We start from the raw sequence: 16,375 nt of genomic DNA, 5'->3' as shown, positions 1-16,375 counted from the left end.
ATTGTGCTGCCAGTGAAGTCCCCTATGTTTTCTTTTAATATTTTAATAGTTTAAATAGATTTTAAGATTTTAATAGTTTAACACTTACATTTATTTACATGAATAAATTTTTGTACATGGTGTAAGGAAAGAGGCTAAGTTGATTATTTGGTGTGTGAATATCACAATTGTTCCAGCACCATTTGTAGAAAAGACTATTTTCCCCCATTGAATTGTCTTGGCACCCAGTCAGTGATGATCTATTTACATGTTATTAAATTCTGTATCTAATTTCCCCTTGTCGGACTTCTCAGTAGTATTGATGGAATTGACAATTCCTTCACTCAGATATTCTACTCCTTTGGTTTGCCTTTTACTTATCTTGCTATTTCTTTTCAGTGTTTATAGGTTCCTTATCTTCCACTAAGCTTCTAAATGTTGGGTTTTCAGTTATTATGGCCATGTAACAAATTAGCACAGAAATTAGCGTCATGAAACAATCATTAATTATACTCATAGTTTCTTTGAGCATAAGACTGGACAAAGCAGGGTCAGCTTTCTCTGTTCCATAATGTCTGGGGCCTCAGCTGGAAGATTCAGGCTGGTACTGGTATCTTCTGAAGGTCTGTGCTGTTACCATGTCAAGCAATTGATAATAATAGCTCTTGACTGGAAGCCTCAGCTAACACCCACATGAACCTGTCTGTGTCCCAGGGGGAAGGGAAGGAGGAGGGGGAGGAAAAGGAGAAAGTGAAGGAAGAGAGACGAGAAAGCCAGGGGAAAGTCATGCAGCCTTTAATGACCAAACCTCAGAAGCCACACGGCATCACTTTGGCCACTTCTTTTTTCATCAAAGGCTCATTCACTTTCATGTGTAATGGTAAGGTTCTTAAAGAGCACGTAGCACCAGAAATACTGCTGTGATCTCTTTTAGAAAAACAATTTGCCAGTCTGTTCTGGCCACACAATTCGTATCCCTACCACATGCAAAAAACCTTCACCCCTCCCCTCAGAGTCTCCCAAAATTTCATCCCTTAATGGCATCAGACTCAGGCTTGAGGTTCAGAATCTCAGTGAAGTCAGGTCCAGATGAGATTCCTTGGGTATAATTTCTTGATGACAGCTCCCTGAGTATAGTTCCATTTGATTTGGATACTTAGGGACTGTAGAGGCATATTATCTACCCCTTCCCTGCCACTACCCAACATACAGTGGGTATATTGGGGAGGTACTTACTATTTCCAAAGAGGGGAAACAGAGGCACACAGAAGTCACTGGTCCATAGCAGTTCTCTCTTTTTGTTTTCTCTATGTGACCTATTCTATTTCCATAGTTGAATTTTTTTTTTTTTTTTAAGCTACACTGCACAGCTGGTGAGATCTTTAGTTCCCCACCCAGGAAAGGAACCTCTGCCCCCTGCAGTGGAAGTGCGGAGTACTAACTACTGGATCACCAGAGAATTCCCCTTTATCTCTCTAGTTTTAAATACCATTCATACATTCATGACTTCCAAATTTCCTTACATCTCTTAGCTCCACACTAAAATATATAATTAACCATTTGACACCTTCACTAGGATATTGCAGAAATTTTTTCCAAGTTAACATGGCTAAAATGAATTCTCATTTTCTCCTTTAACCTTTTCCTCCACATATCTGTCTTTTCCTGTTTTCTCCATCTAGGTGAATGATGCCACCATTTACCTCGTGGCACAGGCCAAAACCTAAAACTCAGGCTGATTCTTTTCTCTCTCTCTCACCTCTGCATACAATAATAATCACATTCTATATTTTCTTTCTCTAAAATACAATCACTTTTTAAAGAATCTCATCTGGATTACAACAATCTCCTTATTGATCGCTCTCCTTCATTCGTGCTCCCTGCCAGTTCCCTTTGACAGCAGGCAACGTATTTTATTTAACATATCTGATTATGACCCTCTCTTGCTTACAATCATCAGTGACTTCCCCCTGCACTTCAAGTAAAATCCAAATTCCTTACCATCCAAGAGATCCATATAACTGGCCTGTTCGGCTCCTCTGACCTTACTCCTCATCACTCTCCCCCTTACCTGCTATACTTCATCTTTCTGGGCTTCTTCCGGTTCATCAGACATACCTTGCTCTCAGAAAGGGTCTGCACACGTGCTGCTTTCTCTGCCTGGAATACTGTCCCCAAGTCCCACCCCCATATAACCGAGTCTTTCTCATCCTTTAAGGCAAGGCATTCCTGACTATTCTAAGTAGATACTTCTCTTTAATGCACTCTATCCTATTTGTTTCCCTTATAAAGGTTATCCCAACTCAAAATTATATCCTATTTGTTTACTTAGTCGTCATCTGTCTCCCTAACCAGATTGTAAGCCCCACCAGGTCAGGGGCCATGTCTGTGTTAATTCACCAGTATATACCCAGTGCCTTGGCAAAGTGCATAGCATATGATATCTTCTCAAGAAATGTGCATCGATTGTTGTTTAAAGGTATAATTTTGTTTTGAAACAATATGTTAATAATAAAGTAATTAGTAGTAATTTTAGATGGGATGTTTCTAATTCTTGCTGAATAGCCGTTTATTGTTTTCTTTCAGTAACTGCCCTTCCTTTTTGGCTGCCGCTCTAGCCAGAGCCACATCAGACGAAGTCCTTCAGAGTGATCTTTCTGCACATTATATCCCAAAGGAGATGGATGGCACAGAAGGGACTGTGGGCAAGTACCTTTCTACAATATTTGTTTTAAAATATTGAAATTTTCTGTTGAACAATCCACATAAATTATCTACAGAATACTGTATCTAATTATGTTTACCCACTGGTTGATATTTTATAGTGGTAGCAAGAGAAAAACTTCAGAAACATGTTTTTTCAAACTAATCAGTAAAAGTAGAAAGGGAAAATACAGGCATATTTTGAAGCCATGTGCAGGTAACCGGAGCAGGAGATTATGATAACAATATGTTATCATAAATAATATCTAGGTAAATGAACAGAAGGGAGAAATGTGAAGACACAACAGAAAAGATGAATAAGTGAAGGGAAGGGTAGTTTGAGAAAAACATACTTTAAAGTTTTAATTCATCTAAAAAACTCAGATATACAAATTCAGGAGATCGGTTGTTACAAAACTTCTCATTAATCCTATTAAATTTGATGTCTGCCGGGCTTCCCTGGTGGCTTCAAAACAGGAGAAGCCAGCCCAGCGAGCAGCCCGTGCACCGCAACTAGAGAGCAGCCCTGCTCGCCACAGCTAGAGGAGAGCCCGTGCAGCGAGGGGGCCCAGCAGGGCCAGAGAGAATATAAATACGTAAAGAAAATTATTTACAATTTTTTTACATCTACCAATAAATAGAGCTCTTTATGACAATTATGTGATTTAATTGCATGGGCATCTTTTTTTCAGTTAAATTATGAGAATGTTTATTAATGAAGGTATGTTTATTAATGTATTAGGCTTATACATATTTAACATATTAAAAATACCAATTTTTGTAAAAACTAGGGCATTAGGAATTTTAATATTTCATTCTATTTGTTCTATTTTAAGCATTTGCCTTTAAACATGGGACAGAGGGAGCAAAACATATATTAATGAATTAGGGCAGCTAGATTCCAGAGAATGTGAGGCAGATATAAAAATAAACATTCCTGTTCTTCCTTCATCTCTCTAGAGAATTTTTGGTAGAAAATTGGCAAGGAAGGAATTCCTCTTGTTTTTACTGAGAGTAATTGATTCACTTGGAACCAAATTTTTCCAGAGTCAAGCTGGATGGAATTCCTGCTGCAAAGCATTGGTCTTTCCTCTCGTACTGATGCATGAAGTAAAAGCCCTGTAATGAAAAGATGAGGGAGATTAAATTCTGCTTCACTGCAGCCAGGGTGATGGCTGACTCAGCTCCAGATCAGTACACTGACATTAACGACTGATGAGTAATTTACAGCTGTGAGGGGGTGGACTGCTACCTTGGACAATTTTCTCTTTTTTGCATCCTTTTTTATTTGATTTTATTTTTCCATTTTAAGCAGCAATTATTTATATACTGATGTTCTTACACCACTTCCTATACAAGGAGAATACCTAAGACTGAAGTGTTGCCCTACGTACCTAGGTTGGAAGAATTTTCTGAACCCCTGTAAGATAGCAAATGTGAAAGGAAGGGATTTTCTTCTAGTGGATACCATTAGTCATCCTGATTTTATATTTTTCCAAGAGATTACCCAGTAATGTCTCCATGCCACTGCTGTGATTCAGAATGGTCTATTATAGTTCCAGACTATTTGCATGTCCTTAATCTGTTTAACCCAAATCACTAAGTGGAGAATCTCTACAGGGCATATTGTGTTTATCCGTACCGCAGAGTGGGAATGAACATATTGAGTAATGCCTGCTGTCGTTGCCTTAAAGGCACGGAAGTCCCCACCAAAATGCCGTGTGACTCTCCTCCTAGGTGTTTCCAAAAACAGACCTAAAGAAACTTTACCTTAAAGTTCTTCTTATGTTTATGCCATCCCTAACAGAATATTTGTTAAATAACCTTGCATTTCTGTTGACAGATATAACTCCTGTCCGGACAACCTAAAATCAATGTAAAATATCCTAATGTAAAAATTAAAAATAAGAAGGTGAAAATGATCACTAATATAGAGGATATTAAAAGAATTATGAAAATTTTATATTAATAAATTTGAAAACCTGGGTATTATCTAGAAATATACAAATTAATAAAGCTTTAAGCAGAAAGAGATTGAGAAGATTGGCAAAAAGGACAAAAAGAGTAGATGATTCTATAGGTGAATGTTTTCAAACAATCAAAGACAATAATTCCATTGCTTTTTTAAATAAATTATCCAGTTATATGAGGAAAGAGGAAAATTTGCATAGCATAACAGTCATACTTAAACTTGGCTGAGACAGAACCAAGAAATGAGAGATGAGTCTTAATCATTGTGAAAAATCTTAAGTGAAATGTTTGTATACTTAGTACAACAATTTGATGAGTATTTTATTGAGGGCCTACTATAGCTTAGCACTATGCTGCTGAGGAAACAGCAGTGAAAAAAAATATTGGGACATTTATTAGCATAATTTTTATATTAATAGGTGAAAAGGAAAAAACAGAATAATCTCTAAGGAAGCATTTGGTAAAATTTAATATTTATTTCTAATTTTTAAAATATACTTAATAAAATAGCACTGGACATTGTAGGACAAAATTTGGCTTAAACCAAAAACCTAGTATGCATGTTTAGAGTATATACTCAAGAATTTTTTAGTTGCAAGTAACCACTGGCTTCAGCAAAACAATTCATTGGCTATCCTTCAAGATAAGGGCTACACAACTAGATTCAAGGCTTCACATGATGTCATAAAGACCCGGCATTTCTCCAGCTCTCAGCTCTACTCTCTCCTTTGGATTTTATTTTCAGGCTCCTTGGGATGGCAAAACCACTGCTAGGAACATCAGATCTTCATCTGCCCAGGTTCAAATCAAGCAGGAAACTAAGAGTAACTTTACTCAGTTGCTCTTACATGAGGCACAGGACTCACTCTAATCAGTCCATCTTGGGTTATTTCCCTTTCCTGAACCAATAACTATGGCCAGAGAAATGTGGTCTCTAAATGGTTAGACCCGAATCACATTTTACCCCTAGACACATGGACTGAGAGTAGAAAAGAAAGTATTCCTGGGAGAAAGAGGAATGTTTGCTAGGTGCCAAGTAACACATTAAAACAAAATTCTGACTCAAAATAGCAAATAAAATAACTAGGAATAAATTCAGTAAGAAATAGGACATATGTGGATTTCAATTAATGAAACAGTATAACTTGTTCCTGAATAAGACTTAATATGAAAAAGAAGTCAATTTTTTCCACATAACTCCGTAAATTCAGTGTGATCCCAAACATAATGGCAACATATTTCCCCCACAAACTTGGCAAAGTAGTTCCTCTGGAAGAATAAACACGTTGAACTACCCAGGTGCCATCTCTAAAGTTAATAATAATAGAAAAGCCAGTCCTCCTTATATTAAAGCATGGTTTAGAATTACAGTAATTTTTAAAGAATGGCATCATTGCAGAAACAGTTGGAGAGATCAAGGAAGCAGAATTACCAACCAAGAAGCATACAAACACTTTATTAGTGGTTATTTAATTTTATAAGTTTGCATATTCATTTATTTAGTCAACATCTTTAGAGCTTCTGCTATCTGCTAGGTACTATACTATGACTAATCAAGGACAGTTAAAATACAGTGTCCATGTGCAATCTAACTTGGGAAAAGTAGAGCATGGTGTGAGTCAGATAGACCTGGGATTGAGAGTGGTATTACCTGTTAGTGAAATGTTCCAGAGACATAGAATGTAGCAGATACTCAGTAAATGTTATCTTTTGTTTAAAAATGTGATAAGAGTTGTAGTAGATGGCGTGAACAAAGACAGATCTAGCAGGTTACTAAATAATAGAGGAAGCTGTATTGTTTCCCTTGACCAGTTTAATCTGCCTACACCAGGGCTGTGCAGTAGACATGATGGAAATGTTCTCTATCTGCATGTTGTCCAGTGTGGTAGCCACTGGCTATATATAGTTGCTGAGTACTTGAAATATACCTAATGTGACCAAAAACTGAGTTTTAAATTTTATGTCATTTTAATTAAAGTTAACTAGCCACATGTAGCTAGTAAGCTACTCTGTTGGACAGTAGAGGTCTATATAGTAAGATAAAAAGTAATAAACCAAAATATGATATGTTTTATATTATTATCTGAGAATCTGGAAACTATCCTGATAATTAATATCAGTCATTTGTTTCATCTCACCCCATGCTCCCTGAAAGTTTCTGAACTCACGTATTATTTTGCAGTCTTCCCTTGTGTTTGAGTCAAATGCAGACCTAAATAAACAGTCTAGATTTGGGGCAATATATTGTTGCAGAGACCAGATGGGTTGAAAGTGATAGAAATAGGTAATTGCTGGCTGAAAGAGACAGTCTCTGGCAACTGGTGTTTTAAACAAACAAAAAGATTGGAGTTGCTAAAAATAATCAAAATGTTAGGTTGTCTACTGGCCTCAGTTTTTCCCTCTTATACACACCTCTTTTGCTCTTTGAACTTTTTTTCTCTTCCAAATGTACTCTTGATTTTCAGTTATATAAAAATGGCAAAGGGGACAAAGTCACATACATGGTTTGCCACCCTGTACTGTGTCAGTGAGGAAAATAAAAGCAGCAAAAACCTTGAGACCAGCTTTCTGAATACAGTCATTTAAAAAAGAATTTTGAATAAGAAAACAGGTAAAGTTACAGATTAAGGCAGTAGCAGGGTAAAGAATGAGGGAAAAAAAAAAAAAGGGAATCTCAGTTCCCAGGCCATTCTAGAACACACAGTCTCTCTTCTTTGAGATTTGTGCTCTAGATCCGAAGAGGCGTGTGCAACCATTGCCCATCTGGTACACATCTTCTCAGCCTGTCAAGCTGTATCTGACTTAGTAAAGTGAAAAAGAGTTGTTTCGAGAATTCTAAATTACTAGTGGCTCAGACAGTAAAGAATCTGCCTGCAATACAGGAGACACAGGTTCAATTCCCTGGGTTGGGAAGGTCCCCTGGAGAAGGGAATGGCAACCCACTCCAGTACTCTTGCCTGGAGAATCCCATGGACAGAGGAGCCTGGTGGGCCACAGTCCATGGGGTCGCAAAGAGTTGGACACAGCTGAGTGACTTTCACTTGACTTCACTGGGATATAGAGGGAGCTTCTAAAATACTGGCCTGGGAAAACCTAATCTTCCCTTGGTTATTTCAACTGCTGCAACTTGAGTAGAGGACAGCTTGAGTGGAGATGATGTGAGATGCAGTCTCCTGAGTACTCGTCAGTGTTCCTTGAAAGCTTACACATCTGTCCATCCACTGAGGGACGCAGGGAGACTCAGAAGTGAGCTAGTCTACTCCACTGAATGGGCCAAGTAGGAGACTCAGTAGTCTAGGGTGAAGAATCCTCTGTTGGCGTCTGCTTTGTTCAGTCTAGGGTTACACACATAGACGAATGTAAAGTACATTTTCCTTAGAGAAATATCGAACTTTTAAGATTCATTTGTTAACCTTTTGGTAAAACTATATAAGCTACTGCCCAAAACTTTAATTAAAAAATACATCAAATAACAAAAAAATGTATAGTTCAACTCTGAATTATGATCAGTTACAGGAAAGAAAGGAAACTAGAGTAAGATAAAGGAAGAGATGAGGAAAGAAAGAGACTAAGATAAACAGTAGTCAAAGTAAACCCTTCTTATTCCTGTACTTTGTAACTAAACAATATTTTCATAAGCCTTTCATATTCTAATTCGTTGGATAATCGTTGTTCATATTTCAGTCGTTTCCTATGCACAGGGGGCGTGGGTCTCCAGATGATAACCTTGGCAGCCAAACAAAAGTACTCAGAAGTAGATGGCATGGCCAGAGCACCTCACAGGCTGGAAGGACTCCAGCCTAGGAATAGATCCAGCCCTGCTCAGAGGTTTTCTCCTCATGACATAAGGGTGTCTTAGTGGCAGCTGCTGGCTGATGATTTTCTATCAGACAGGTTGTCATTTTCTCTCTTCAGAAGCAACGTTTCATTTCTCTTGAGAAGGAAGGATTTCTTCTCCTAAGGAGGAACTTGACTAAGGTGACCTACTTCTGTCTCTCCTAGGCAGGCGAGTGAAAAGCAGTTTTACCAGGCGCTTCATCGGGGGTTTCTGTTTCTTTCACAGAGATTGAGACAGTGAAATTGGCCCGTTCTGTCTTCAGCAAACTACACGAGATTTGCTGCAGCTGGGTGAAAGACTTCCCTCTCCGCAGGAGACCCCAGCTTTATTATGAGACATCAATCCATGCCATCAAAAACATGCGGAGGAAAATGGAGGACAAGCATGTCTGCATCCCGGACTTTAACATGCTCTTCAACCTAGAGGTAAAAGGCACTTCTGAAGTGTCACGAAATTTGAAAACTAAAACCCCGTCACAGACCTGTTTTCTAATAAGAGAAGCTGTAATAAACTGTAATCACATCTCTGATGGCTTGGGATAGGACTCAGGGCAAAGTGGCGCCGACTTGCTTCTTCCATTACAAGGAACAGGATATTTATTTCATGCTTTTTAAACAGGTATTGCATTCACATGGTTAGAATTGGAAAATAAAAACCCCAGTCTCATCCTTGTCTCTCAGACACTTCAGATCCCTTCTGTGGAGGCAAATTACCAGCCCTTGTGTAACCTTCCAAAGACATTCTATAAACATACAAACCAAAAAGAAAACTGTTACATCTCAATAAAGCTGTTTTTTAAAGGAAGCTATTTCTATAGTATAATCAAACATTGTCTATTGAGTTCCCACATTACTATTTTGCTGAAGCAACACAAAATACAAACTTCAAAGAATGAATTTGAAACTAAGATAGTTTTCTGATTTCATGTGACTGTTTTTAAAATCTTGGTTTCTGAGATAGGAAAGTAGCCGGAATTACTTTTCCTGAATCTCTGTGACTGACAAATTGGATCATATGAGCCTTGTCAGCTTAATAACCATTTTCTTGTTATCTTCCTCTTCTTTTTCTATTATGTTAATGCAAACAGAGGTAGGTTTGTTTCCTGTGCCTGTCACTTGCCTCTTCACTCAAGTCCATAACTTTAAAATTACAGTGTAGGGATTTATACAAAGCACACTGTTTCCTTAGCAGCTAAAGTTAAATTGTAGCTGACTGTCAAGCAGTGACGGTGGGCTGGTGACTGGTGCTTATTTTACAGTACAGATCAGCTGATACCACGCCCATGCAAATATAACGCCTAAAGGCCATAATGTGATAAACAGTCCTTAAATCACTGCACCCTTGAAGATTGTACTCAGGTTCGAGGGCATCATTACTCGTTGTTAACCCGGTTGGTTTTCATTTTGCCTCAAAAATCAACCCAAAGGCCTAACTCAGCAAGGAGCTCTTGGCTATAAGGAAACAGACTTTGAGGGCAGTTGGGCAACATGTATTTAGAACTGTATAAATTTTCACACACTTTGATAATTTCAGTTTTGATTTTATATTACAAGGAAGCAGAAGATGCTTACATATTTTGTTTGTCATAAATGTTTTACACAACATTATCAATAATAAAAAATCGGAAATGATCTAAGTCTTATATAGGAAATGATAGCTATGATATGCTTGTAAGATGAATAGTACATATCCATTTAAAATAATGTCTTTGAGTAATACTTAATGACATGGGGGAAATGCTAGTGATACGGTAAGTGACAAAAAGCAAGGTAAAAAAATTATGTACATTATGATTCTAATTTTATTTTATTAAATTTATAGAAAAAAGACTGGTTATCTGTGGATGGTTGTATTAGATATATTTATTTCCATCTATACACTTAAAGTGCCTGATGCTGGGAAAGATTGAGGGCAGAAGGAGAAGAGGGCATCAGAGGATGAGATGGCTGGATGGCATCACCCATGCAGTGGACATGACCTTGAGCAATGGACGTGACCTTGGGCAAACTTTGGGAGATGTTGAGGGACAGGGAAGCCTGGTGTGCTGCAGTCCATGGGGTCACAGAGTCAGACGTGACTGGGTGACTGAACAACAGCATACACTTCTTTATTAGTCCAAATAAACATACATTATCTAATTGAAAGATAGTCGATTTACAATGTTGTGTTAGTTTCTGGCCTACAGCAAGGCGATTCATTTATTTATATATATATAACTATCCTGAAGAATATATATTTATATTATTTTTCAGATTTTTGCATTGTGGTTTATTATAGAATGTTGAATATAGTTCCCTGTGCTATACAGCAGGACTTTGTTGTTTATCAGTTTTATATATTACAGTTTACGGTTTGTATTTGCTAATCCCAGACTCCTAATTCACTCTTCTCCCACACCTTTGGTAACCACAAATTCGTTTTCTGTGTCTGTGAGATGTTTTCTGTTTGTAAATAAGTTCATTCGTGTCACATTTTAGATTCTGCATATAAGTGACACTACATGGTATTTGTCTCTTTTTTTTTTAATTTGCATACAAATTTTTTTTTTGAATGTTGATTTTTTTAAAATTTTATTTTATTTTTAAACTTTACAGTATTGTATTAGTTTTGCCAAATATCGAAATGAATCGCCACAGGTATACATGTGCTCCCCATCCTGAAGCCTCCTCCCTCCTCCCTCCCCATACCATCCCTCTGGGTCATCCCAGTGCACCAGCCCCAAGCATTCAGTATTGTGCATCGAACCTGGACTGGCAACTCGTTTCATACATGATATTATACATGTTGCAGTGCCATTCTCCCAAATCTCCCCACCCTTTCCCTCTCCCTCTCCCACAGAATCCATAAGACTGTTCTATACATCAGTGTCTCTTTTGCTGTCTCGTACACCGGGTTATTGTTACCATCTTTCTAAATTCCATACATATGTGTTAGCATACTGTGTTGGTGTTTCTGACTTACTTGTCTTAATATGATAATCTCTAGGTCCATCATTGTTGCTGCAAATTACGTCATTTCACTTCTCTTATGGCTAAGTAGTACTCCACCACACACGCGCACTCCCCCTGCCACATCTTTATCTGTTCATCTGTCGATGGACATTTAGGTTTCTTCCATAGACCCATTATCTTTATAACAGGGAAGATACCAGTATTTTTTTTTTTTTAAAGAAGAGATCCTGTTGGCTCCTTTGTTTCTTCTGATGTTATATTGTTTAAGAATCTCTTTACCAATCTCATGTTGTTTAAAGTATATTTTCATGCCCACATGAAACTATTATTGCTCCCTTCTTCTTTGTGATGATCCCATATCCGCTCACTAATCATTTAAAAACTGCTTACATATGCTATTTTAAATTTTACCCTTACCCTGCCAATTGAGCTGTTTATAAATGAGTACATTTTAAAAAATTACTGCTGTTGGGGACTTTCCTGCTGGTCCAGTGGCTAAGACACCTCGCTTCGAAAGCAGGGGGCCTGGGTTTGGGAACTGGACCCCACGTGCTACAACTAGGAGTCCAAACCCCTCAACTAAAGATCCTACGTGCTGCAATGAAGATCAAAGATCCTGTGTGCCGCAGCTAATACCTGGGGTAGCCAACTAGATAAATATATATTTTTTAATTTACTGTCATTTTTTTAAATAAAAATGTTTGTTGAGATATGTTGATTTATAGTATTAGTTTTAGGTATACAACATAGTGATTTGAAATTTTTATAGATTAAAGCTCATTTAAAGTTATTATAAAATATTGGCTGTATTCCCTGCATTATATGCTATATCCTTGTAGTTTATGTACTTTATATATAGTTGTTTGTGTCTCTTAATCCCCTACCCTTACCTTGCTTCTCCCCACTTCCCTCTCCACATTGGTAACCAGTAGTTTGTTCTCTGGATCTGTGAACCTGTTTTCGCTTTGTAGTACTCATTTGTTTTATCTTTTAGATTGCTCACATAAGTGATAATATACAGTACAGTGTTTGTCTTTCCCTGACTCATTTTACCAAGCATAATACCCTCCAAGTCTACCCACGTTGTTGCAGTTGGCAACATTTTATTCTTATTTGTGGCTGAGTACTATTCCATTGTGTGTGTATACATACATACCATACCTATTTATCCATTTATTAAAAATTAAAATATAATTGATTTACAATACTATATTAGTTTCAAGTGTACAGCACAGTGATTCAGTGTTTGGACAGATTATATTCCATTAGAAGTTACTACAAGATAATGGCTATAATTCCCTGTGTTATATATCTTTGTTGCTTAATTTATTTTATACATAGTAGTTTATATCTCTCTCCCCATATCCCTATCTCATCCCTCCCCACTGGTTACCACTAATTTGTTCTCTATATCTGTGAGTCTGTGTCTATTTTGTTATATACATTTGTTTGGTTTATTTTTTAGATTCCAATATAAATGATTACATACAGTATTTGCCTCTTCACATTTCACTAAGCATAGTATTTTCTAGGTCCATCCATATTGCTGCAAATGGCAGAATTTCATTCTTTTTTATGGATGAGTAATATTCCGTTGTGTGTGTGTGTGTATACAGATTTCCTTTATTCACTCACCTATTGATGAATACTTGCCTTGTTTTCATGTCTTGCTTTACTTGGTATATTTTATTTACTTTGAATGACAGGGTCTGGACTCAGCTGAACTCTGCAAGCGCCCAAAGAAGTCAAAACTTCCAAATGAAAATCCTTACATAGTGTTGCCTAAAAGAATCACAGGGCTCAGTGAGAGTTCAGTGAGTTACAGATCTCGTCTAAGTGAGCCAGAGCTGAGATTTAAACACTGGAGTTGAAGAGAAAGAAAAAACGAGTTCTTACTGAGTTAAACGTAATCTCGTGATTAGGCGTCCTGTGTCGAGGTAAATCACAGGTTTGGAAGACCCTCCTCTGGCACTTGCTCTACAGCTTCGAGCACTGAGTGGGCAGGGAAATGTGAAGCGACATCTTGATTAGGGGACAAGGCTACAGGGCATGTAGACATCTGACGTTCAAGTTTGTGTAGCCTGTTTAGAGACTGCGTTATTTATGGTGAGAATACAATGTGATCATGAATGATTTATGAAGCCAATATTACAGTTTAGAAGTATGTGTATGCTTTCATTATCTGTGTATTTTAAATAATCAAACATAATTGGCCTTGTGCTTGGAAGGCCAATTATTTCCTATTGTCCTGAGTTTCTAATTTATTATTTAAATATTTTCATTTTGACAAACATCTTCAATCCAGAACAGCCTTTGCTCAACTCCTCCCCCTCCCTTCTCTTTCCTCCCCCTCCTCACAACTTGTAACAGCAACTTCGCAGCAAATGGATGTGGGTGGTTTCCATGGTACAAGACAACAGCTTTCACAGTGAGAGAGGGCACTTCAGCCTGAGCTAATTGGGCATGATGTGTTCCAGTGTTCTGGTGTGTAAACACAGATGCCCTGATATTGCAGGTATTTTAGCCATGGATCAGGCACGTCAGAGAAGGGAAACATTCAGTCTCATAATCCGGGTGACAAGGCGGTGGAGGAGGATGGGCAGCCGTGCAGGGGACTGGCTCATCTGAGGCGCGCCACACCTTAACTCCCTGAACTGCGTCTGTGTTTCCATGGACAGGACCAGGAAGAACAAGCTTACTTTGCTGTGTTTGACGGCCACGGGGGAGTGGATGCTGCCATCTACGCGTCCATCCACCTGCACGTGAACCTAGTGCGCCAGGAGACGTTCCCCCACGACCCAGCCGAGGCCCTGTGCCGAGCCTTCCGCGTCACCGACGAGCGCTTTGTCCAGAAGGCCGCCAGGGAGGTATGCTGCTTTCACAGGAGGCCAGCCGCGATACGCTGGCTGAGCTCACTTGTTCTGTGGCTAAAGGGCTGTTTTGGATTTTCTCTTTTGTGATAGACATTATTTAAAGCTCTCTTCCAAACTACGTTCTTGATTCTGTTGTAGGCCTAATTCCCTCTTTAGGGATAGATTTAGTGGGGTGCTATGACGTACTGTAGAGAATCTCCAAGCTATAATTTTCTAAAAAGCCAGGAGGCTGCTGGATTTGGCAGGTGAGTTTTATCTTATTCACCATTGCCTGTCAGTTTCACACCAGGACCAGCTCTCTAAGCAGACTTTTGCTGACAAAATCTGAATATGGTGATTAAAACAATGGTCTAAAAAGGAAACAGAAGCTGGGATTTCTCCATGCATTTGGTTCTGAATGGGTTGGCAGTGTTCGCTGTGTATCTCTTGAGGAAAACTTTTGCCTGGAGAGAGTGAATCCTTAGATGCTCCTTGAACTGGTTTTCTCTTAACAGGAAGAAAAGTCAGAGCTCACGTCCCAATTTCTTAAGGTTAATCAGACCTAAGGTTTTACTCTGAATGAATGACAGGGGCTATATTAAGATCTAAAAGTAAAGATTTTAATCTAATTATCATTCTGGGCATTGGTACATAATTAACTACAGGACTTTATACTCATTTCCAACTAGGGACCAACAGAAAGAGAATATTTTTTTTTAATTTTAAAAAGCAATTGCAGAATTATATACACACAGAAAAATAAGACCCCTGCCCTGTGACTTAAGCATTAACTCTTTTTGAAATGGACTTGGACAGAACAGGGTAATCCTTTAATCCATTTCTTTGATCTCATTACGCTATAGGGCAATCATGGGGCTTGGAATTGACTAAGCAGTAATTCAGCTCTGCTCAGTTGTTAAGCAGGGGCAGTGTTCTGTGTCCCCACCTGCCCCCCAGGTATAGACTAATACACAAACCCAACAACAGTAACCACTGGGCTCTGCAGATAGAGGTGGGCTAGAAAACAAAACACAGTTGTTGCCCTCAGACTCGGCCAGTCTCGGGGGGAGGCCAGCTGCCGGCTGTCTTCACTGGGACTGAGGCCATGACCTGACCCTGCGAGCTGGCCTGTCATCATCGACCCTTGTCGTCTTCATCCTCTGTTGTATCCCTTTCCTTCTGTGTCCTCAGAATCATGGCTTTCTTCCTGACCACGTTCACCTCGTTTGCTTTGCCAGTGATTCTAGCTGTCTCTTGGTCTTGCCAACAGTTCTCTTGAATAATTTAGGTTCGTCTCAGCAGTTCCTTCGCTCCTCCTCGTGCTTCCATGTGCTGCTAACTGCTGGGGAGAAAGCAGCAGCTATTCCTGTTGCGCGGCGGCCCTGCCTCCTGTTCCCTCTGGGGCATATGCACTCAAGTGTCTTTATCATGTGTTCCAGGGGCTGAGGTGTTGAACATTCTGTGTGGGAAGACATTTTATTGGTGGGTGAGGATTTATAACAAACCTTCCCTGTATAGGGAAAATGAGAAGTTGTTTTCTCACTGGATGCGAGAGGCCTGTTACCACCCTTGATGCACTGGTTCTAATTTAGGCCAAGTCCTTATCGCTTCTCGGCCTTTTGGCTAAGATCAAGTGTAATTTAGGCCAAGTCCTTAGTAACAAAAAGTCATGCTTATTTGGTGGTGACTCATGTCAAATGGAGGGCTTCCCTGGTGGCTCAGATGGTAAAGAATCTGCCTGCAATGAGGAGACCAGGGTTGGATCCCTGGGGCAGGAAGATCCCTTGGAGAAAGGAATGGCTCCCCACTCCAGTATTCTTGCCTGGAGAATTCCATGGACAGAGGAGCCTGGTGGGCTACGGTCAGTCCATGGGGTCACAGAGTCAGACAAGACTGAGTGACTATAACTTTCACTTCTTTTTTTCATGTGAAATGGAGATGTCATTTTAGGATAGTAGTATCAAGAGCATTAAGTACAGTGGTACTGAGCTATGAAATTCCAGGCTGGTGTTAGTTTTTCATGCAATGTTCCAAAAGCAAAGGTCCCTAAAATTATTGTAGATTTTGGTTTTGTTTTTTAA

At 38.9% G+C, this 16,375-nt stretch overlaps 1 protein-coding gene across 1 annotated transcript in view; it reads left to right on the top strand.

The window, feature by feature from the left end:
* PPM1E (protein phosphatase, Mg2+/Mn2+ dependent, 1E) overlaps window positions 1-16,375 on the top strand; it is a 39,372-nt gene that overhangs the window by 16,146 nt on the left and 6,851 nt on the right. Inside the window, exons 2-4 of the mRNA XM_010861717.1 lie at window positions 2,566-2,684; window positions 8,717-8,916; window positions 14,121-14,309. Of these exons, the coding sequence (XP_010860019.1) occupies window positions 2,566-2,684; window positions 8,717-8,916; window positions 14,121-14,309 (508 nt within the window). The remainder of the gene's footprint in view (window positions 1-2,565; window positions 2,685-8,716; window positions 8,917-14,120; window positions 14,310-16,375) is intronic.

The sequence above is a fragment of the Bison bison genome, unplaced genomic scaffold, assembly GCF_000754665.1.
Source record: "Bison bison bison isolate TAMUID 2011002044 unplaced genomic scaffold, Bison_UMD1.0 scf7180017864472, whole genome shotgun sequence".
Lineage (NCBI taxonomy): Eukaryota > Metazoa > Chordata > Mammalia > Artiodactyla > Bovidae > Bison > Bison bison.
This window is presented reverse-complemented; position numbering and strand designations above follow the sequence as displayed.